We start from the raw sequence: 21052 nt of genomic DNA on the forward strand, positions 1-21052 counted from the left end.
AACACTAATCAAGAACAAGGGTCTGATGTATATGAAGCGTGGTCTTTGTCGGGATCCGGCGGTCCTAGAAGCTTCAGTCTCGGCGCACTTGGGTATGCAAGGTATAAGTCTCCTCATGCGCACCGTCTTCATCCCGGAAGGCATCCGAATCATTGTCAGTGAACTCGTCCCGATAGCGCGCCGACTTGCCGTGGCCGCTCAAGTTCTCGCTCCCACTCTCGTCATCGATGGCCAATTCCACGTGATCATCATCCAAGTCCGTGAACCCGATCTGTTCCTCCTCATCGCGGGCAATAGTTCGGGCGGCCCTATCGACATCCGGGTCCTCCGAAAAGGCGTGATGTGAGCGATGAGCGGCGTGGTCCGCCTGCAAAGTCCGTCGAATATCCTCACGTTCTTTGGCCTCCAATTCCTTGGCTCGAGCCAGAGTCCTGGCATGTCACATTAGCGGGGACGCGGCGGTAAGTTTGATCGCATACAGTACCTTTTGTATATATACAGTCCGGTAAAGACTCCAATAGCAATTGTAAAAATTATACTGCAAATGTTGACCGCCTTCGAGCCAGCGCTCATCTTTTCATTGTTTTCTGAAAGAATACGAAGCCTGCTGCCGATAAAGGCGGGGACGAGTAGCTTGGGGGAGACAATTGCAGTGGCGAGTCCATACATCAAGGGATGAACGGTCGGAAAGGTCGATACGGCTCCATTACATACGGAGTAGGGAAGTGGGCATAGGCGGATCATGCACAGCAGCTTCAGTCCATCGTACTTTAAAGTCAACGAGAGGGCTGCAAAACGTTTGTCGCGCTCAATCAACCGATGCACAAACTTAGACAGAACTGTGCGAGAGACGATGAATGAAACCGTCGAGCCGAGCACGGTTGCGGAGGCGTAGAGGAGCCACCTAGTGGAGATGTCAGACTCGTGAGGCATCGTAGACGAATGATGCCCAACTCACCCTTTCCATACGCCAAAAAGATAGCCGGAGACTGTTCCGAATGTTGACCATCCTACCAAGGGAGGAAACGAAACGAAAAAGACACATAGCCAAAGGATGAAGAAGGCCAAACGGGACTTCTCCCACTGTGCTGCCACGGGCCGGATCCAAATGAACACCTTTCCGGTAAAGAACAGGAATGCCAGTCCCAGCATGTTAGCCAAGATAAAAGCACCTACTGCGCCGACTCGTTGCCAGAAAGTCATCTTCCGCCATGCTGTTCTTATCCGCCGCGACATTTGAGTTGCTCGGTCGATGGCCTGCTCACGGAAGGTTGTTGGTTTCCGGCCAGCGGTGCCTGGTGCATTTCGCTGGGCGGAAGCTCGTTGACTCCATGGCGGGAAGATGTCTTCGTCCGATGGAGAAAAAGCTTCTGGCGACGTCGGGGAGACAGCGAGAGCCCGCGCTGTGGATGTATAATCCGCAGGCATTTTTGAGATATGGGCGATGTGAGCGAGTCGGGGGAGAATTGGAGTATGGAGACCGATTAGCTACCCCGAGTGAAGGCCACAGGATCGACAGCCGAAAGTGGAGCGGGAGCCTGAAAAGGAAGAATGACGAAACGGGCGCAATCCGAGGGAATTTGATATCGTCTCAGGGAGCTTTTTTTTTTTTTTGGATGTTGGTGACAGCACGTGTTGCGCTCAATGGAATTCCCAATACCCCAATTCCCAATTGATTCTCGAAAGGAGGGCGTTTTCAAGCCCTCGATTAGAAATCGGACATGGGCGGGGATAAGCGGAAGTGTTTGTCCACGGGTGATGCGATGATGAGGTGTGCAAGCGCAGTCGGACGGAATGAAGAAGCAGCAACAGGGTCAAAGGAGAATTCACGGTAAAAAGAGAGGAAGGAGCTGCCCAGTGCTGCAAAGTCTCCAACTCTTAGTGAAGCTTTTCTGCCTTTCGGAATGATCTATGATTGAGGGCAGCTGCAGGGTCTGAGGTTGAAATTGCTCTCTTGCGCTTTTTGGCTGGCTGCCTGGAGAGTTCGACATCATCAACTTCTGACTAAGGCAGGAACGGGGTCTGAGCGGGTATTCCGGAACTTTACAATACTGGTATGATGGATACCAGACAATTAACCATCTGATTGTCCTATTAATGGCAGGTCTTACAAGTATTATCATCGTCACCTTGATCGATGTATTCAATACTCAGCACAAGACATTCCACTAGCTTCTTCGAAAGGACCAACGGCAATAAATTTGATGGAGAGGTTGTGTTGCCCAGTTGCCCAGAACATTTCGGCAGATCTTCTGCTGTATGTATGTACATGTACTAGCCATGTAAGTTATGTGATTAGTCTAGAAACTCCCCCTCTCCCCGGATAGCCGTCGGTCTCTTCAGCAATCAGACCAGCAAGGTGACCAGAAGGGCAAAAAAAGGGGCCGAGGGGGGCAAATAATTGACAGCCTGATATGACAGCCTGACAGCCAAAGACCAATTCAGGTGCACATCACCAAGCAATGTTTGCCAAGATAAAGAGCAAACAGGTTGATCTAGCTGGCCTAGAGGGAAGGTGATTGAGGAAACCATAAGTTACTAACTATTAAGGGGGAGGTGGCCACTGTTCCTAGGAGGTACATAGTAGGTACCTGCTGTACCTTAGGGGCTCTTCAGTGGTTCCAAGTACCTACGGGTACACTACTGGCGGGATTAATCACTCCCCATCTCAATTCCAATCAATAATCCCGTCAGGTCTTCCCCCCAATCCCTCTTCTCTCCTCTCCTCTTCTCTTTATCATTCATTCCATTACCTCCTCCCCTCTCTCGACCCCTCTTTCCATCCACCCTTTCATACTCCCGCGAACAAGCTTTCGCGTGGTCGACCTTCTCTTTCTTTCATTCCTTATGCCTCCTTATTGTTTCCGTCTTTCTTGTTGTTGTTGTTGTTGATCATATGGTATGGTGAGGGCAGATGCGATGTAATCACCCGTGGAACCGCAAGCTTGTTGTCCTGTCTCCTCTCTATCGTGCTAACCTCTTTCTGGCTCATAGTCACTCATATAACCGACAAAGAAAATCGTCTGGGATTAAACTCAATAATGTATACTGTTCTGTGAAACGCGCAGCTTTCCTTCCAGCTTTCCCATGCCCTCCGTTCAACTGCCCGAGCCTCGCAATCAACGGTTACCCCACATCTCTCCTTCCCACCGTGTTTCCATTGCTTTCCAGCTGCACTAGCTAGCCACAACACCTTCTTTCACCATGATTTCAGAAGACCTTTTGGAGGAGTGCTTGCAGATTCTCCAGGATGAAGCTCTGGACGAGGAAGATCAGGCCGAGAAAGTCGAAGACTTTATCCGCGAAAAGACCTCGTTATCTGGCTCAGCTCTCGAAAATGCCGTGCTGGACGTTCTTTGGCGCCATCGAAATCGTACTCTGCCCAACGCCTCTCCACCACCTCCTCGTCATACAGTCATCCGTCGCTCGTCCCCCGCTCCCTGGCAGATCGCCCGCTCAGCCACACCCTTGTCGCCTCATTCCAACCTAGGCACCAGTCCTGGAAGCACTTCCTGGCTTCAGAGCTCACGAGGGGGGTATCCGCGACCCCCGCTTTCCTCAACAGTGTCACCCTTCACCTCTCCGCGCCCGTCACCTCGACTCGCTTTGGCTCAACCTATACCCCATTCTCCGAACTTGAATGCATACGAGTTTTCCGACCAGAGTCATGTGTCAGACTTCTACGGAGATTTTGGCAGCGATAGCAATGTGGATTGGTTGGTCGCAGATGATGCCAATAGTGTCGCATCATCCTTAGGGACGCCGAGTCTCACAGCAGCATTGAGTGCGACAGCTCCGGAATTCGTTCCCGACATGAGTCCGCATGACATTCTGCGCACTGTTCTCGGAGATAAACGGACAAATGATGAGATTGAAGCAGCACTGGAAGCGAATAGTTACGATCTTGGCGCCACAATCGCATCACTTTCACAATTCACAGACGGAGAAGCTCTGTTGAATCATGCGGATGATAGCCATTTTGTGGTGGGAAAATCGATGTCCATGGAGCAGCCTAAAGCTGCCAGTCCGTCGCTGCAGAGTCGCAGTCCGGTGGTCTGCAAATACTGGCTGTCCACCGGACAATGTCTTCGTGCGGACTGTCGATTTAGCCACGACCTCACCAACCACCTTTGCAAGTATGTTGAAACCATCGCAGCTGCGATCCAAAAACCTCCCCAGACTGACGAAACATAGGTACTGGGTGATGGGCAATTGCCTTGCCGGTGACGGTTGCCCGTTTTCTCATGATCCGTCAGCCCTGGTCGCAAACATGAGCTTGGCAGACGGAAGTCAGACAATCCCGACCGGCCCGCAATTCCACATAGAGAATGTCTCGGACGCTTTCCCTCCTCTCCAGTCTGGGGGCGGAGACCAGTGGGGTGGTCAATACGTTGGAAAGTATCCCGGCCACCTATCGGGCTTGTCTGGTGGGAAGCATTCGCCGCAGGCCATGCAGTATGTCATGGGGAAACGAAATGGCAGCATGACGAATCTTTCTCGCCCCCACTCTCGACCAGGGAGCCGACATCAGCATAGGGAATTGAATCCGGCTGCTCTGTCGGTGGATGATCCGGATGCATTTCCTACCCTGGCTGCTATGAGCGCGAGGAACAGTGGAAAGAAGCATCATGGGAAACGAGGCGCGCACAATCGCGAGAACAATCCAAGCAAGGAGAATCTTCCCACTTCCTTAGCAGATGTTGTTCGCATGTCCCCATCCCCAGTCCCAGGAAAAGGGAAATCCACGTCCAAGAATGGTAAAGACGCAGCCAGAGGCCGAGAGTTCAGCGCTGCTGCCCAGTCTATTCCAGCGCCACAGAATATCCCTTGGCTCGAGACAGGGGCACGTGCCAACGAACAGTATATCAAGTATCGGACAAAGGCAATAGGTCATGGTACGGTGAGGAACAAGTTCCTTCAAGGGTAAGTCTACCGCAATTGTGAAGTTGGCTTATGAAAGCTAATCCATCGTTGAAGTGCCGCCCAAGCCTGGAACCGGAATGATGCCAGGGCAGCCAAGGCACTATCTCTGCGGGGCCAAGCCGAGAACGAAGCAATGAGGAAGTGCCATCGCGAAGCAGCCCGGCAATTATATGAGGAACGGAACAAACATCTATCTCATGCTGGCCTAGAGGATTCATCAGAGGAGTTATATGTCGATCTGCATGGGCTGCATCCGGAGGAGGCTATTGAATACCTAGAGAAGATTTTGCTGAAGCATGCTCGTGAAGGTCGGAGAGTGGTCTATGCCATCACTGGCACCGGCCATCATTCCAAGAACGGCAAGGACAAGATCGGCAAGGCCGTCAAGGCCTGGCTGAACGAATGGAAGTATCTCTTCCGCGAGTTCAGCGTCCCAGGCGAAAGAGGTGGGTATGTTGGGGGAATCTTGGGCATTGACCCCACGAGTTATGACAAGAGTCTGGCCAGGAGCCTTGAAGAGAGTGCCGAGGCAAAATCTGACGGCGATACTAGCCCGCCTGTGCTGACGATGGGCAAGATTCAGTTGTTGAAACGCGAAGACTTGGAACCGAAGTCATAATCCATACATCTTCTGCAAGTTCAATGTCTCCTTTCTTGAGATGGCACACGCAACCTCCTCATCATATCCCACTCCTCTCTATCGATTCTTACTCTACTTTTCTTGCTCATAGCTCAGATAATATCTCGGGAGTTTGCTGTGCCACCACACGCTTCGACAGCCACTATCAGCAAGCAGGATCGAGTCCGAACGGTGCCCTCTCCGAGGACGGATGTCACAAGCAAGTTGCGCAAGTCACGGGCACGAGCTAAATTTGACCGACCCTTTCTTACTTTTTCTCGTGTAGAGCGTTCAGCTAGCTAGCTATTATAGCGTGCCCTTGTTCTATTATTCTTACCATGCAGACCATTCCGACCTTACGCCGGCCGAATTAGGTTATGCTAAATACGGAAGAAATATACCTTTCTTTCAGCATGCATATATGCATCTCAGTAATCGAGCAATGATGCCAGTCGATGTCGTACTGATTCTTCGTACCAAAGCCAAACTATTTACTCCGGCTCTACTCCGGCTCCTGACCCTTCCACTTCTCCCTCAACTCCCGCACATTGAACCCGCACGCCTCCGCCTTCTTGACCACAGCCCTCGCCTTCTCCGCCACAGGCACATCGATCATCTTCCCATCCAGCGTCCAGGCCCCACGGCCGGCCTGCGCCGCTTTGTCATCGGCGATGCACACCCGCACCGCCCACTGGACTTCCTCAGGATCCGGCCCGAAGATCCGCTGCGCGGTCTCCACCTGCGACGGATGGATACACTGCTTCCCATTGAACCCCAACCGGCGACCGTCGCGACACTCCTCCTCCAAGACCGCGGGGGGCGACCCGTCGCCCTTGCTCGATCGGTAGGCGGTGCACACCAGATCGATCGTCGAGGGGAGTTCCGCCGCCCGGGCCGCGGTGGCGATCATCGACCGCGCAAACAGGAACTCGGTGAGCGAGGGGGTGCGCGTGAGACTGAGGTCCAAGGCGAAGTCCTCGGCGGCGAAGATCAAGCCTTGGAGGAGCGGGGTGGAGGCGCAGATCTGCGTGAGGTTGGTGAGGGATTTGGCGGATTCGATGAGGGCGAGGAGGGAGATGGGCGGACGATCTGGGTTGTGTTGTTGCTGGGAGAGGGTGTGGGTGATCACGTCGGTGACGAAAGTTAGGTCCGAGGGGGAGTTGACTTTCGGGATTACGATTGTGGTGAGGTTGGGGGATTGGAGCTGTTGGATGTGTGATTTGGGGGTTAGCTTGGTTAGGTGGCGCGTGGCGCTGTGATGGATTTATGGGGATGGTAAGGAGGAGTGAGGACTGACGACTTCGGTGAGATCGCTCAGGGCGAGACCACTGTCCACGGAGTTGATGCGGACGGCGCGCTCGCGAATCCTCTCTGGTGCCGGTCGGTCGAGCGCCCTCCGCACCAGGGAGCGGGCTTCCGCTTTCTTGTGCGGAGTCACGCTGTCTTCGAGGTCGTAGGCCACGCAGTCGGCGATTAGGGTGCGGGATTTGTCGATGAAGCGTTGGGAGGAGCCGGGGACTGGATTACATCATCTTAGTTTCTTGTCTGTTGGACGTTGTGTGTGGGTGGTGCTGGTGTAGGTGGTTGGGGGGGTGGACAACGCTCCTGTAGGAGAATGCGGGGAGAGCTCCTGTGGGTTCGCGATAAGTATACGGGGCGATAGAGACATACTGTAGAGAAGAGCTCGACGGAGCGTGTTGCGGGCTGCCATTGTGACGGAAGTTGAGGCTTTCTCGTATCTTCTGAGTATCCTGGCGTGTGGATCGAGCGGCTGAGATCTATCCGGTGCAAGCGGAGAGCGCGAAAGATATAAAGTGTGGAGGAAAGAGGAGAATCTGGACCGATGGACATCCTCGGGTTGCTGGCCGCGGCGCATAAAGGCTTCTCCCGTCGTCAGGAACTCTCTGTCGGTCCAATGACCTCATCCACTAGGGTGGATCGCCCATGCACGGTCTGCCATGGAGAGATGCTCTTCTCCCTCCTTACCTCTTGGCTGCATATTTATGAGTGATCGTAGGGAATCCAGTGAAGTAAAGAGTGAGCTTCGTTCTGCTATCGTAATGTGCTGAGGGTCTAGCAAGAGGAATCCCGTCCGTTAATTAAGGAAAGGATAACAACCATTCATGTGGCCGGCGGTGGCTCCGCATTCTGCCAGTATCCACCGCCGGGGCCATGGAGACACGCAGCATCAACGCATTGAGCACATTCCTGCTTCACGTTGCGTGTCAAACAGCTTGACTGTTGTCCCACCCTCCTTATCCTTTCGTTTGAGAACCTCTGAAGAGCTGCTAAACTCTGGAGTCTGCACCTCAACCAACATGGAACAACAACCCCTCCAACCGCAACAGGGAGATTTGAACTGGCGCCTCAGCGCCCACCCGATCACCTTGCTGTTCTTCCTGGGCTTTCGCATTAGTGCCCTGTTGATGTACCTTTTCGGTGTTCTGTTCATCAAGAACTTGTACGTATTGGAGAACTCTGGCTCTGATTTATCATTATACAACTCTAGACGATCCCACGGGTATCGGAGATATCGCCTTGTGGGCCACGCGACCAATTGTCCGAGCTTATCTGACTGATCTCGATCGAATAGTGTCCTGGTTTTCATCCTAACGCTGCTGCTCCTCTCCGCGGACTTCTACTACCTCAAGAACATTGCTGGACGTCGGCTAGTCGGACTGCGCTGGTGGAACGAAGTCAACACCTCGAGCGGCGATTCACACTGGGTCTTCGAGTCCTCGGATCCTACCACCCGCACAATTGCCGCCACGGACAAGCGGTTTTTCTGGCTTAGTCTGTATCTTACGCCTACGCTCTGGGTTGGCTTGGCTATTTTGGCCATCATCAAATTGAGCAGTGTAATCTGGTTGAGTTTGGTTGGTACGTGTTGCGGCCCCTTGTTCCCAGCTTCTAAGGTCTGGCGACTAACTTGTTACAGCTATCGCTCTAGTACTGACCATCACGAACACGCTCGCTTTCTCCCGGTGCGATCGCTTCAGCGTCGCCAACAGCGCGCTTTCCGGGGGCATCATGAGTAACCTTGCGGGAGGACTGCTGGGCAGACTCTTCAAGTAAAATCGGCATGTTTCGTACTGTGTATGATCTTCGTCTGTCTGTTTGTGCTCTTTTATCACCGGCCTGAATCTATGTGCAATTCAGGATTCGCCGACCAACATGTAGCGAGCTTCAGTCATCAATCCAGAATATCTTCAAACCAGTGGATGTAGGCTTTTATTCGCACTGTACACATCGCCAAACGCCTAGAGATGTGGTGAAACATCGTTCACCCGGACAAGTAACATTTTGCGTGACATTCTTATGACTAGCATATCTTAATGTTATCTAGCCTGATGTTTGCAATTGTGGCCAGTGCGTGTCACTGCCAAAGGATATCGCAGGCTGTTCTTGGGACTCAAGGCTCGCTCTGTACCTACAGCAGATGGCCTGCCGAAAAGGGCGTGGCATCTTTTCGAGACTGACTTGATCCGCTAGAAAGGGCATCACAAACCGACTTCAAGGTTGCCTGGAGCTTTGAGATGCTTACAAAATAGACAAACTACCCTGGGTGTCTTTCAACAAGCATTGCTCTCTATGTAATTAGGCTGACATCTGCCGGGTTTTCAGTCTGTATATGGCTTGCTAGATTCAGGAACCCATGCTCGCCAGCGCAACGCTGCGATTACTGGAAGGTTGTTGCTGATATTCACTTGAGGAATCTGTAAAACACTAGCTAGCATACACCCTTTCTCTTATCGATCACCGCAAAGAAGTAATGAGGTGAGCAGTGCCACCACAAGTCAAACTATTCCTCTCAGTTGTAGTCGATTTAGGAAGTAAGTATGAAGAGCTCAAGCTGATCCTCAATACCGAGTGAAAAGTCCGCTGGGATTACTTCAAGGAACCCCGCTTTCGAGTGAAATCTGAGCTCGGCTGTTTGTGTTGTGGGGACAAGATGTCTTCGAAGTGACATAAAGATAAGATGCGATTGATTAAATCTACCGTGCCATGTTGTCGGTACAAGCACGTGGCTGCGGGCACGTGGTCCTTGAGTCTAATCACTATCAAAGCCCTCATTAATGAAAGCTATATATAAGCACAACAAGAATCTTTCTTTACTTGTGCAGTACCTTGAGTAATAACCATGTTCATTTTGATATCAAAAGAAACTTTGGAATCTCTTATATGAACTCATTATCAGAAAGTGATGTGGCAATGCTTCGTATTCCTTTAACAGGTTTAAGATCGTCAAACAAACAGAAGAATATCCTCAAGATGGATTCACATTAAAGGTCACTTGCATGACTATTGAATAATCCTTACCTACCTTGTTCTTCTTATCACTATTACTATCAAGTATCTACCTTTCTTCCTTATGCTGGGAAACAGGCGCTGTCTACTTTCTGATATCAGCCAGCCAGCCAGCCGACCTGCCAGTTAGTTCTCTGTCTTGTTTGTTTTCTCTTTATTGCCTACACCCTCTGCAAACTCTCTACCTTCATTGTGCAGACGTGGGGCATTTTGCACTGTGATGATTTCTGATGAAGATATCTACACCTACAGTTACACCTGACTGTTAAACATACGCGAAATTCCTCAAGACTTGACCTGCTTCTCTTCTTTAGTTTGAACCACTGGGAATTCTCACTCGTTGCTCTGGAAAGACCCAGACAGACATTTTGCACTTCTTTAAATTGTTTCAATTTTTGGGCTGCTAATTCCAAAAGTTGGCACTGAAGCTGTCACTCACACCAAGTGCACCATTGAATTGTCAGATACTGGATGCTACAAGCTGGCGCAACACCCTTCCGTGTGATTCTTCTCTTGCCCCATCCTCATCTCTGTCTCCTTCCATCTGGTTCACGTCTGTCTTTGCACAGCAGTCCGTTTATCTCTCGACAACTGCTACATAGCTGAGCGGACTTATGCCTTTTTGATCCACTCTTCCCACCGAGTTACAAGCTGTTTCAATTCAGCTATTTTACTCCACACAGCCCCTTTCTACCCTTCAAACACGTCAGCCTCCCCAATGCAATCACCAGAGCCTCGCAAGAAACCACAGGCCCGTCCCTGGAGCGACTCCGAAAAGCTACGCCTTGTGGAGCTGCGAACGGTAGAGAAAGACGTACCGTGGGCGGCATTCCAAAAGGTATCATCGCTCATCCTCAAATTTACGATCTAGTCACTGACGCGTTCTCCGACATTGTTAGAAATACTTCCCGGATCGAAGCCTTGCTGCAATTCAAGGGGCTTATTCTGTAAGTATACTCCATGTTTATTTATATGCCTTCAGGTTCTCATACTAACTTTGAAAGAACTATTGTCGAAGCGAAAAGGAATCCAAAAAGATGGTATTTATCAATACTCAGACATCGGGTTTTCCTTACTAACATGATTTCGCTGTCTCTAGCCTGCTGAAGGTAATCAAGGCCCGACTCCCAGCAAGGGTAGAAAGCGTTCCGTTGCTAGCTCAGGAACACCTGAGAGCTTTGCTGAACCCAAAAAGACGAAGACAATCTGTGGCTTTGAGTAAGGGATCATCTTCTGAAGGGTCCATCGCAACAATACTGACAGCACAGCAGTGATGACTCAGAAGACGAACCCTCCAACCAGCTGTTTGTGGAAGAGAACACATTCGTGAAGGTAGGTATCGGGATTCGGCCATCTAGTCCCACTTTGGATGCTAATATTCTTTCGAATTATCATTAGGCCCAGGCTGCTGAAAGAGGTGATACTCAAAAGGCTCCAAAAACTGTCACTGTCGATGTGGCGAAGATCGATAAACCCTCCTGCAACATTACCGAGCTACCAGAAGGAATGCAGTTCTTTGAGAAGATCATCAACGAGTACAAGTCATTGCAGCAAACCCTGGTACACATGGAGAGCAAGCTGAAGGAGAGCGAGGATGAGCTGAAAAGTCTGAAAATGAGCACCATGACTGATAAATGCCAGTTTGAGGTGGCCAAAGCCGACTTGCAAGAAGAGATGGATCTCCTCAAGGCCGAACTCCTCCAGGTAAAGTCCGAGAAGGACGAGATGAAGCCGGCTACGAGCAATGAAGGTTGCCAGCGTTGTACCGAGCTCGAAGAACAGCTCGACCACCTCTTTACGACCTTTCGCCCTGCTCCGAAGTAGGCTTTTAAACACACCGTGGCTCATTGAGGAAGATTCTGAATACTTTGGTTTTGTTTCCTCTTTTTCCTTCTCGTTGATGATCTCATTGGTATCATTGGGATTTACTCGATATCTCTGACTTCGCCGACCTTAATCTACCTTTTGTGTTTTTCATTTTGCTATTGTTTCATCAAAGTGCCTGGTTGCAGGTATGATCTATTCTTTAGTCTCATCACCTTGTTTCTCTTGTGATATTCGGAGTCGTGAAATGTGGATAAAGAACGAAGTTAGTGGAAGAATGTCTATCACGAAAGATCATAAGATCAGCCTCAGGAGCTCCTATGTAATAATTTTAGGATTGAGATAACAAGTAGTTGAACGGGCAGTCAGATGAGACCATAAGGTGAATGAATGTGGATGGCGACAGCAGGAAATATTTGGCTCGTTTGTCTGTGTTCCCAGTGTTACTGGTTAAGTTACCTGCTACTTCACTTCTCCTCACTCTCCTCACTCTCCTCCTCTCACTCTTCCTTTCTTCCAACACCCTTCTGCCCTGCACCCTCCTGCCCCTCCTCTCTTGTCACTCTACTTCTTCTTACTGTTTCTGATCGAGGCTTTTTCTATTCCGGTTCCCACTTCCAAATCCTCAACGATTCTCCCTCCAGCACCAAGGTTAGTTCACTTTCTGCACACAAATCTCGAGAGGTTGGGAAGAGTACTTTATTACAAGATGCTTTTCCTGCAAATAAGCTACACCAGATCACATCAGAAGACTCGAGGTCTCATCCCCAGATCTCCAGTCTCACTTCAGGCAACTGAGGGATCATTCTACGCGTACCCCCCTTCAACAGGCTTAGTCTTTCATTGGGGATATCCGAGTGACTGATGATATGTGTGCTCCACAGTTCTTTTCCCTAGCAACAGCTCGGTTGCATAGCAAAGATGGACAACTGGAATAGCGCGGAGTGGAATGAAGACGGTCGTGACACTGGTTAGTGACCTTACCAATTTCCCAAGACTTTCCACCCACACACCTCTGGGTCGACGCGTTCTCCAGTCCCCTCATAGCTACTGCAGCTCAGTCACAAGATAACAGCTAACCTAATGCTAGGTTATGGCAATGACGAAAATGCCAGACCTGGTGATTTCAACTCTGCTCCTTACGGTGGCAATGACTATGACCGCGCGTCTGCTGCCGACGGACAGGACGATAACAGATGTCGCAAGTAAGTGCTTACCTTACTGCTAGAGGAACACTACCAGATGGCTAACTCTGAATCTCACAGCTGTGGGGCCGATGATCACTTCGCCCGCATGTGTCCTGAGCCTAAAAAGTCTATGGGTGCTTGCTTCAACTGCGGCGAGGAAGGGTAAGTCTAGAAACTGGAACACATATTGATTTTCGCTGGTTAACGTGATCCGAAATAGACACTCGAAGGCCGACTGCACTAAGCCCCGTGTCTTCAAGGGTACCTGTCGTGTCTGCAACCAGGAAGGGCATCCTGCTGCCGAGTGTCCTGAAAGACCTGCTGATGTTTGTAAAAACTGCAAAATGGAAGGTATGGCGAAGCAGAATCCTCTGATGTCAGGCAACAAAGTGAGCTGATATCTTGAGATAGGTCATCGTGCCCTCGATTGCAAGGAGAATCGCAAGTTCGATTTGAATGATGTCCCTGACATGCCCCCCGAGGACGCCTGGAACCTTCTACAGAAGGCCAGCGATGAGAAAGACCTGGAGGATTTCCGCACCGTAAGACTTACCTCTCACTAACATCTCACCTGATCATCATTCCTGAGCATTCAGCTGTTATAGCTTCATACTGACCCAGACTAGGGCATCAAGATCTTCTCGAAGGCAGTTCCTGAGGCTACTTTCGTCGATATCGAGAAGAGAATGCGTGAGGAAAACCTCAAGTTCTACATCATCGCGTTGGTTCGTACAGCCCCTGGCCTTGTCTGCCCAATTCCATATCAAATCTGTATTGACTGGACGACACAGGAAAGGGAAGCGAACAGTTGTATCAGCTTCATCAATCTCCAAGGCAAGCTAGATTGTACATACGTGGTTGGATACTTCTTCAGCCCCAAGCCACAGCGTGCGCATCTTAGAGAGCGTTGGCCATCTAGCGACGACGAGAATCTTGAGCGCCTCGAGGATGCTGGTTTGCCTTACGATCGTCAGGTCCCCAAGTGCGGCAATTGCGGTGGTAAGTTGACTCACACCATCATGGGACAACCACTAACCTGCTCAAGAAATGGGCCATACTGCCCGTGGCTGCACGCAGGAACGAGCCGAAATTGAGCGTGTCGAAGTGAAATGCGTCAATTGCAGTGCCGTCGGTCATCGCGCCCGCGACTGCACTGAGCCTCGTCGTGACAAGTTTGCCTGTCGTAACTGCGGGTATGTGGTCAGCCCTAGATCTTCAGAATTGAGGCAACTGACATCTGCAAGTTCTCCTGAGCACAAAGCTGCTGAATGTCCCAACCCTCGCTCAGCGGAGGGTGTGGAGTGCAAGCGTTGCAACGAAGGTGAACCACACGGCTCATCTTTCCATCTAGTCGCAATTCTAACAAGCTTAGTCGGACATTTCGCAAAGGACTGCCCTCAGAAACCTGAGCCCAGGACCTGTCGCAACTGCGGGTGAGCAACACCCTTAATAGCTTCTCCGCTTAAGTGAACTGATATCAATTGCACAGATCCGAGGACCATATTGCGCGCGACTGCGACAAACCCCGTGATGTATCTACCGTCACCTGCCGTAACTGTGATGAGGGTATGTTTATCACGCAATTTCACATAGCACGATAGCTAACACCAGGACTCAGTTGGTCACTTTAGTCGTGACTGTACTAAGAAGCGCGATTACTCACGAGTCCAATGCCGCAACTGTGGAGAGAGTAAGTCTCCCTCCTTCTAAAGCTCTTGATACAGATCACTAATTACCTCACTCTTTTCCCAACCAGTGGGCCACACTATCAGACGTTGCCCCAAGGCCCCAGCCGAAGAGTCGTTTGAGGAACCCACCGACAAAAATGCCTCAACCGAGCCCGAACCTTGGATCTCAGGAGCTGCTGACAATGAAGATGCGCCCGCTTTTGAGGAGGAAAACAATGACGAATGGAATAATGGTGGTGGCGGTGGTGGCGCAGCTTGGTAATGCCGAGGCTCCCAGAGCTTTGTAGTAGCTTGCGAAGGGAGAATGGCGAGCTGTTCGTCTACGACGATGTTCGGTGTTTCATCATGCAGTGATAATTCGTTCGGTTTTCCAAGAGAACGGGTGTCTAGATCTGGTTGACGAGCGATTTACTACTCGGTCGACCTCGGGTTTGACACCTGATCTTGAGGACTTCTGATGATATCATCTATCGTTGTATGTGCTTGTTTTCTCTCAGAGATAACGGTGTATTTTCAGACAACTCATTCCAAAAAATCAAGAACCAAGAGAGAAGGCAAGGTCAATCTAGACTTCGGGTTTGTGTTCGGAACGGAGGAGAAACCTTTTGTCCTCCAATGGATGGACGAGAGGAGGATCCATTTTCTCGAATGGCCCGTGGTGTTTTTTGACGTTGAAGCATTTATGTGCCCTTTGTATCCATCCTCGTCCTCATCTTAAGCTAGTTTATTCTTATAGGATAGCCATTGTAGTAGTAAAGATTGGAGAATGATAAGTCTAATTGTAATCTAGATATATGGGAGACTAATTACATAGATATAGTGTTAACCCGATCTATACAGAACAGATTCTAAATGTCCATGTGGGGAATCGTGGATACAGAAAAAGTAAACAACAGGCTCGTCTATGGCTATAGTGTGCAGTGAAATGCCAAGGAAATGAAACCGAGTTCAATAAGGGAGAGAGAAACAGCAGACAAAGAAGGAGGAGTGATAGGCCATCCCAACTGGAGTCACCCACTCACTCCTTCTTCCCCTTCTTCAGCGAGGCGAGGCTCCACTTCTTGACGCGGAAGGCATAATACAAGAACACGGCCGCGGCGATATCCACGACGATGTAGACCCAGAAGATGCCGAAGTTGCGCCAGCGCTCGCTGTAGAAGATGTTCACACCCGCCAGATACTGGTCGGCGACGGACATGGAGCAGTACTCGCAGCTGGCGGTGGCGTTCGGGTTCTTCAGGTACCCAACGGCGGTCTGGAGGTAGTCGCTCAGGTAGTCGCCGCAGGTCTGGCCGGCGGGGGGATTGAAGATGGACAGCTCGGTGCTGCTGCACTGGACGGGGCGGCCGTGCAGCTGGGTGGCGGTGACGCCGCCGACCCAATACGTGAAGGGGGAGACGCGGTACATGAAGATCCAGAAGCCCGGGAGGGCGGAGGGGGACTGCATGACGCCGTTGAAGGTGAGGGCCATAGAGAAGAGGAGGGTGACGATGGCGCCGGCGGTCTCGGCGTCGGGTAGGGCGGCGATGCACAGGATGGCGAAGGTGCTGGCGTAGATGAAGAACTGGATGCAGAAGAGCAGGACCAGCCCCTGGCGCGACGAGGCCTGCACCCCGTCGACGGCGTAGTAGTAGCACGCGTACACCAGGACGCCCATGACGATCTGGTAGGGGATCTCGACGAGGATGCTGGCGACCATGAACGCCTTCCACGAGTAGGTCTTGCTGGGCCGCTCCCGCACCTCGTACAGCGACCGCTGGATGATGAACATCGGGATGATCTGCTGCACCAGCGACGAGAAGATCGCGCACAGCATGAACACCGAGAAGATCGCGTCCTGCAGCCCCTGCGTCGAGCTGTCCGCGTGGAAGAAGCTGAACCCGATGAACAGGCCCGAGCAGATCCCCAGCAGCATCTTGGCGACAATGTACATCGGCGTGCGCCAGTATTGCTGGAACACCCGCCGCATCACGATCGGCAGCTGCTTCGTCAACGGCATGGCGAACTCCGCGTGCTCCCGGGGATCTTCCTCGGAAGCGTGCGGTGGTCCCTGGCTGCTGTTGGCGGCATGGATCCGGTGGAGTTCCTGCTGCACGGCGGCGGCTTCCGGGCTCCGTTTCCACACCTCGAACCAATCCTCCCCGTGTTTGTTGCTGACCGCGTTGACGATCTCGAGCATGTATTCGGCCGGGTTTTCCTCATCGTCGCAGCGCCGCGGCGCGCCGTTGGCTTCGAAGTAGTCGAGCAGCGTCCGGGAATTCTCGCCGATCGGGCCGAAGTATACGGTTTTGCCGCCGCGGGCGAGGAATAGGAGCTGGTCGAATTGTTGGAATAGGATAGCGCTGGGTTGGTGGATCGTGCAGAGAATCGCTTGGCCGGCGTCGGCGAGTTTGCGCAGGAAGCTGCAGATCGCCCAGGAACTCTGGGAGTCCAGACCACTGTAGATGAATAGTTAGATATGTGCTTAAGCTTAAAAGCTAGGGGTAGCTGAATGAGGCCTTACCTGGTTGGCTCGTCCAAGAACAGCAGGAGCTTCGGTTTGGCGGCCAATTCCACTCCGATGGTCAACAGCTTGCGTTGCTCGACGTTAAGACCCTCGCCGAGAACACCAACGACAGCTTCCGCGAACTCCTCCATGTTCAGCATCTTGATGACCTCTTCGACATAGGCATATTTCTCCTCGATCGGTACCGAGTCCGGCTGTCGGAGCATAGCACTGAACCTCAAGCTCTCGCGGACAGTCGCGGTCTCGAGGTGCAAATCTTGTTGTTGAACATAACCGGTCTTTCGAGGGAAACTCGAATCCAGGGGACGACCACTGACGAACATGTCGCCCGTGATGACACCCATGGTCGTGCGGTGAGCCAACACATCGAGAAGAGTGGTTTTGCCGGCACCACTGACTCCCATCAGCGCTGTCAGGGTTCCTGGCTTGACCCAGCCGGCCACGTGGTCGAGCAGTCGACGCGGTTCTCCCTTGATCTCAATATCGTAGACGATGTTGTTCCATGTGAAAACATCCCGCTGAGGTGGGATGGAGAAGGCCCCACTCTGTTGCTTGTCGTTCGCATTGTCCTGCGTCGAAGTAGCGGTAGGCTTGCCAGATTCCTCATCAGCGCTAGCCCCTTGTTCCTGCTTCAGGTGAGCAGGCTCGTGTCCCCGCCGGAACAGCAAAACCTCGGCCGTGCTGGTGGCGGATGAGTTGAGTTCGGTGGCGAGAAAGTAAATGGCCAGGAAACCGATGAGGAATGCGATCAAGATGCCGAAGTTCCTCCAAACGTGACTGTACGTATACCTGTATGAAGCCCAAATGAAGTCGTCACCGCTGACAGTCCGACGACCGGCAACAGCTCCAGTCGCGGAGCATACGAAAGAGTCGCCTTCGAGGTTCGGGTAGGAGGGGACAAACTCAGAACAGGCAAACTCGCGTCCGTGGAACTCGTTGGCAACCAGAATTTCGAACGCGTAGTAGATCGGGTTGATGTAGTGGATCCAACCAAACCAGGGATGCATTTTGGGCACTGGAACCACGAAGCCTGTGTAGATGACCAAGGCGAGAATCAGGATACCGGCCAAGGTCATGGCTTGGGAGACGGTTTTGGTGATCGCAGCCATAGTCCGGAATACAGCGCTCATCACAAACATGATGATGAAGTTGATGAGGAAGTATATGAAGAACTGGGATGGCTCTCTGCGCAGATTACTCAGAAAGTACAGAATAATGTTGAAAACCACCGCTAGAAGGAACTTGACCGGTATGTCGCTCAAGACACCGGCAATGGCTTCCGTGGCCGGGTGATAGAAGGCAAAGGACGCGTGTTTCTCCACAATCGGACGCTGAGAGTACAAGCTGTTGATTTCCGTCATAGCCGTGAGGGCGTTCAGGAGCACCGCATAGAAGAGTACTGCACCCCTGGAGAAAAACCCCGCAGTAGACACAGGGGAGCCGTAGAAGACTGAACCAATAATCAAAGCCAGTATACAGTTTCCGACCACGGTTGTCACTGTCGAGGTCCGCTCGTTCCAAACCCGCTGGTAGGCTCGAATAGTGTTGAGTTTGATCTGCATGGGTATGCTAAGAAGATATGGCGAAGCTGCCCGCGTATGATTGGCCTGTTCCTGTCGCTTCTGCTGCTGCAATTCTAGCAACTTCTCATTTGAGCGGGATGAGACATGCTGCTGATGAGCAGCCATCTCTTTCTGAAGTTCCTGGTACTCAGGCGATTGACGCCAGTATGTTTCGAACTCTTGAGGTGTACGCGGAACCCGGGCCTCCATACCAGGAATTGGCTGCCGTTCCACCGGATTCGTAACGGAGGTCAGGAAGTCACCGGTTGTTTGGCGCGGAGGACAGAACCAGCCCTGACGCTCAAAGAAAGCTTTGGCCTTGGCGGCCGATCCGTAGTAGATTTGATGTCCCTCGTAGAGTAGCACAGTCTTGTCGAACAGATCATAGATCGCTTGGCTGGCTTGATAGGCAGCGACCGCATGCAATGACGATCCTAGATCGGCCGACAGTCGTAGAGCTTGCACAAATTTCAGAGCCGTCGCTGAATCTAGACCACGAGTTGAGTTATCCCACGCAGCGATGGGGGCTCCCGAGACAGCCATTTCTGCAATGCTGACACGCTTTCGCTCACCACCCGATACACCACGGACGTGGTCGCTTCCCACCTTGGTGTTGTACGTATGGCTTAGGCCAAACACCGCCATGACCACCTTCGTCATCATCGTTGCATACTCTTTCCGGGACATGCCCTGGAGACGCTTTGAGGGTGTCCGAACAGATGCTGCGAATTCCAGTGTCTGTCCCACGGTCAGGTGCGGGAAGTGTTTGTCTCCTTCCTGGTTGTAGAGAACTTCACCCTTGAATTCCTTGATCATGGTCTTCTGGGGAATACCACTGTAGTGGATCACTGATGCGGGATCCAGGTCCAGTCCATTCAACTCGCCGCAGAGCGTCTTGAGGAATGTACTGCAGCCTGAACCAGGGCGGCCCAGCACGAGCAGCAACTCTCCACTCTCCAACACGCCATCAAACCCCCGTAGGATCTGCTTGGGTGTCTTGGGACCAAGATTGAAAGTTTCACGCGGCCTCAGGGGTGCTGTAAGCAGGTCCGACACAGTTTGCTGAAGTTGCAGTGCCGATCCAGTCCCTGAAACTCGGAGGTTCTCAAAGTAGATGGCCGCTTCCTTTTGCTGGATTCCTCCCTCATTCAGCAAGTGTGAGATCTTCCGCAGCCATTTGTATAGATCAAAGTCTTTGCTATCTGGGTTGAGTGCAGGGTCGTTCGTGGGAATATTAGCTAGGGTGTTGACTCGAGCAATGCTGTGATCTGCGCTGACAAGTTTGGTGAGGTAGGCCTCGTCGTTCGGGTTCAGCGATGCACGGTGGGTATTTCTGGGTTGGTGGTGTTCGACCTCGGTTTCAGTAGTGGAGCTCGTGGAAGAGATGGAATGGGCGTGACCAGGATCGGCCTCTCTTCGTTCAGGCTGACCTGATGCAGATGCAGAGATGGGAGGTGAAGACCACGACTGTGTTTGTGACTCAAGGAAGCTTCTCCCATGGTTGTCGGCATGGAGCTCAGGCTCCAGTGGCACTTTTTCTGTTGACATGCTGAATTAGAATGGTTCTACCATGTGGGATAGTGACGAGAGGCAGATTGTAGAGGAGGAAAGGTTCTAGATTTAAGAAGGATGAAACAGGCAGCCACAATCAATTGCTGTCGTACTGATCAGACCGAAGGATGCATCAATTATGCTAAACACCTACTATGCTTGATAAGCCATGTGGAACCGGTAGTTGAAACTAACAGAACGTTCGGGATCTCCCCTGAATTCTAGCCGAAAGTCTATAGATATTGCAATCGCAGCCTGTCGTAAGGCATCGTTTCTAAATTCTCAACAGGATTGGGAGACTAGGCTTAGGGAGTCCAGAGAATGGGTCCCGGAAAAGCAGATCGTTCGTCTCGTTGGCAGGTGGTGAATCTAATGAGATCACAAAGTGGGCCCGGATGGCGGAAGGCCTCACAACCGAGACCAGCTCAATCGGATCCCTCAGCTCCCGCCATGTTTTTCCCCAGTAGCAGGACAGCTGGGCCGCTGGACCCCCGGGACGTTGGACAACCGTTCAGATTCTGCTCCAGGAACCATGAAACACGGATCCGAAGCATGCCTGGGCTGCCACATTCTGATGATTAATCGGGAATGATAAACTTCAATCTCACCTAAGCGGAGTTGGCTGCCATTGTGTTCCGTCGCTTCGGGGAAAGTGTACGTCTGGGCTAAAGAACTGCACTTCATTGCATAGGACAAGAGATTGTCGTCAGGATAACGCGAGATAACGCGAGATAACGCGACCGGGACGTTGGGATCCCACAATTCCGAGATGAGCAAATGCGTGCGTGAGCACGATAGCGGATCGTCACTGATCGCGAGAATCCAAGGCGGGATCGTCGACGCTATTTGGAAGGTCAAAGACTATCTATATGAACTATAGTAGT

General features: G+C 51.7%; 7 protein-coding genes across 7 annotated transcripts; 4 read left to right on the forward strand and 3 right to left on the reverse strand.

The window, feature by feature from the left end:
• Nucleotides 1-73: 73 nt before the first annotated feature.
• On the reverse strand, nucleotides 74-1751 carry BO66DRAFT_447352 (TVP38/TMEM64 family protein; the record flags this gene model as incomplete). Its single annotated transcript, XM_025651700.1, has 3 exons — nucleotides 959-1751; nucleotides 485-904; nucleotides 74-431 (listed from the first exon to the last, which is right to left on the reverse strand). The coding sequence occupies exons 1-3, from the start codon at nucleotides 1426-1428 to the stop codon at nucleotides 74-76; spliced, it is 1248 nt and encodes a 415-aa protein (XP_025505972.1). The 5' UTR covers nucleotides 1429-1751.
• A 1030-nt stretch (nucleotides 1752-2781) lies between these two features.
• Nucleotides 2782-5933, forward strand: BO66DRAFT_390269 (CCCH zinc finger and SMR domain protein). Its single transcript, XM_025646962.1, has 4 exons — nucleotides 2782-2921; nucleotides 2995-4136; nucleotides 4195-4923; nucleotides 4978-5933. Exons 2-4 carry the CDS (start codon nucleotides 3205-3207, stop codon nucleotides 5540-5542), a joined length of 2226 nt encoding a protein of 741 aa, XP_025505973.1. The 5' UTR covers nucleotides 2782-2921; nucleotides 2995-3204; the 3' UTR covers nucleotides 5543-5933.
• Nucleotides 5934-6044: 111 nt separating this feature from the next.
• Nucleotides 6045-7253, reverse strand: BO66DRAFT_399867 (HpcH/HpaI aldolase/citrate lyase family protein; the record flags this gene model as incomplete). The annotated part of the gene is made up of 3 exons (XM_025648704.1): nucleotides 6045-6746; nucleotides 6840-7060; nucleotides 7214-7253. The coding sequence occupies 3 exons, from the start codon at nucleotides 7251-7253 to the stop codon at nucleotides 6045-6047; spliced, it is 963 nt and encodes a 320-aa protein (XP_025505974.1).
• A 561-nt stretch (nucleotides 7254-7814) lies between these two features.
• On the forward strand, nucleotides 7815-8759 carry BO66DRAFT_390271 (DUF846 domain-containing protein). Its single transcript, XM_025646963.1, has 3 exons — nucleotides 7815-8003; nucleotides 8136-8422; nucleotides 8481-8759. The coding sequence occupies exons 1-3, from the start codon at nucleotides 7861-7863 to the stop codon at nucleotides 8615-8617; spliced, it is 567 nt and encodes a 188-aa protein (XP_025505975.1). The 5' UTR covers nucleotides 7815-7860; the 3' UTR covers nucleotides 8618-8759.
• A 1809-nt stretch (nucleotides 8760-10568) lies between these two features.
• On the forward strand, nucleotides 10569-11674 carry BO66DRAFT_436637 (uncharacterized protein; the record flags this gene model as incomplete). Its single annotated transcript, XM_025650938.1, has 6 exons — nucleotides 10569-10688; nucleotides 10750-10797; nucleotides 10855-10890; nucleotides 10950-11068; nucleotides 11122-11182; nucleotides 11249-11674. 6 exons carry the CDS (start codon nucleotides 10569-10571, stop codon nucleotides 11672-11674), a joined length of 810 nt encoding a protein of 269 aa, XP_025505976.1.
• Nucleotides 11675-12265: 591 nt separating this feature from the next.
• On the forward strand, nucleotides 12266-12879 carry BO66DRAFT_345636 (uncharacterized protein; the record flags this gene model as incomplete). The annotated part of the gene is made up of 3 exons (XM_025644556.1): nucleotides 12266-12325; nucleotides 12559-12644; nucleotides 12765-12879. Coding segments are annotated over exons 2-3 (162 nt in total), but the record flags the coding sequence as incomplete, so codon positions are not given.
• Nucleotides 12880-15446: 2567 nt separating this feature from the next.
• BO66DRAFT_419080 (putative ABC multidrug transporter) lies at nucleotides 15447-20116 on the reverse strand (the record flags this gene model as incomplete). The annotated part of the gene is made up of 4 exons (XM_025649788.1): nucleotides 15447-16987; nucleotides 17053-19105; nucleotides 19190-20047; nucleotides 20080-20116. 4 exons carry the CDS (start codon nucleotides 20114-20116, stop codon nucleotides 15568-15570), a joined length of 4368 nt encoding a protein of 1455 aa, XP_025505978.1. The 3' UTR covers nucleotides 15447-15567.
• Nucleotides 20117-21052: the final 936 nt, after the last annotated feature.

The sequence above is a fragment of the Aspergillus aculeatinus genome, assembly GCF_003184765.1.
Source record: "Aspergillus aculeatinus CBS 121060 unplaced genomic scaffold BO66scaffold_13, whole genome shotgun sequence".
Lineage (NCBI taxonomy): Eukaryota > Fungi > Ascomycota > Eurotiomycetes > Eurotiales > Aspergillaceae > Aspergillus > Aspergillus aculeatinus.

Bases quoted from the DNA above. Each gene is read 5' to 3' on its own strand.
- BO66DRAFT_390269 (XM_025646962.1), top strand. From the start codon at position 3,205: ATGATTTCAGAAGACCTTTTGGAGGAGTGCTTGCAGATTCTCCAGGAT. The intron at 4,137-4,194 runs GTATGTTGAAAC...GACGAAACATAG, and splicing joins CTCACCAACCACCTTTGCAA to GTACTGGGTGATGGGCAATT. The intron at 4,924-4,977 runs GTAAGTCTACCG...CCATCGTTGAAG, and splicing joins AGGAACAAGTTCCTTCAAGG to TGCCGCCCAAGCCTGGAACC.
- BO66DRAFT_390271 (XM_025646963.1), top strand. From the start codon at position 7,861: ATGGAACAACAACCCCTCCAACCGCAACAGGGAGATTTGAACTGGCGC. The intron at 8,004-8,135 runs GTACGTATTGGA...TCGATCGAATAG, and splicing joins GTTCTGTTCATCAAGAACTT to TGTCCTGGTTTTCATCCTAA. The intron at 8,423-8,480 runs GTACGTGTTGCG...AACTTGTTACAG, and splicing joins AATCTGGTTGAGTTTGGTTG to CTATCGCTCTAGTACTGACC.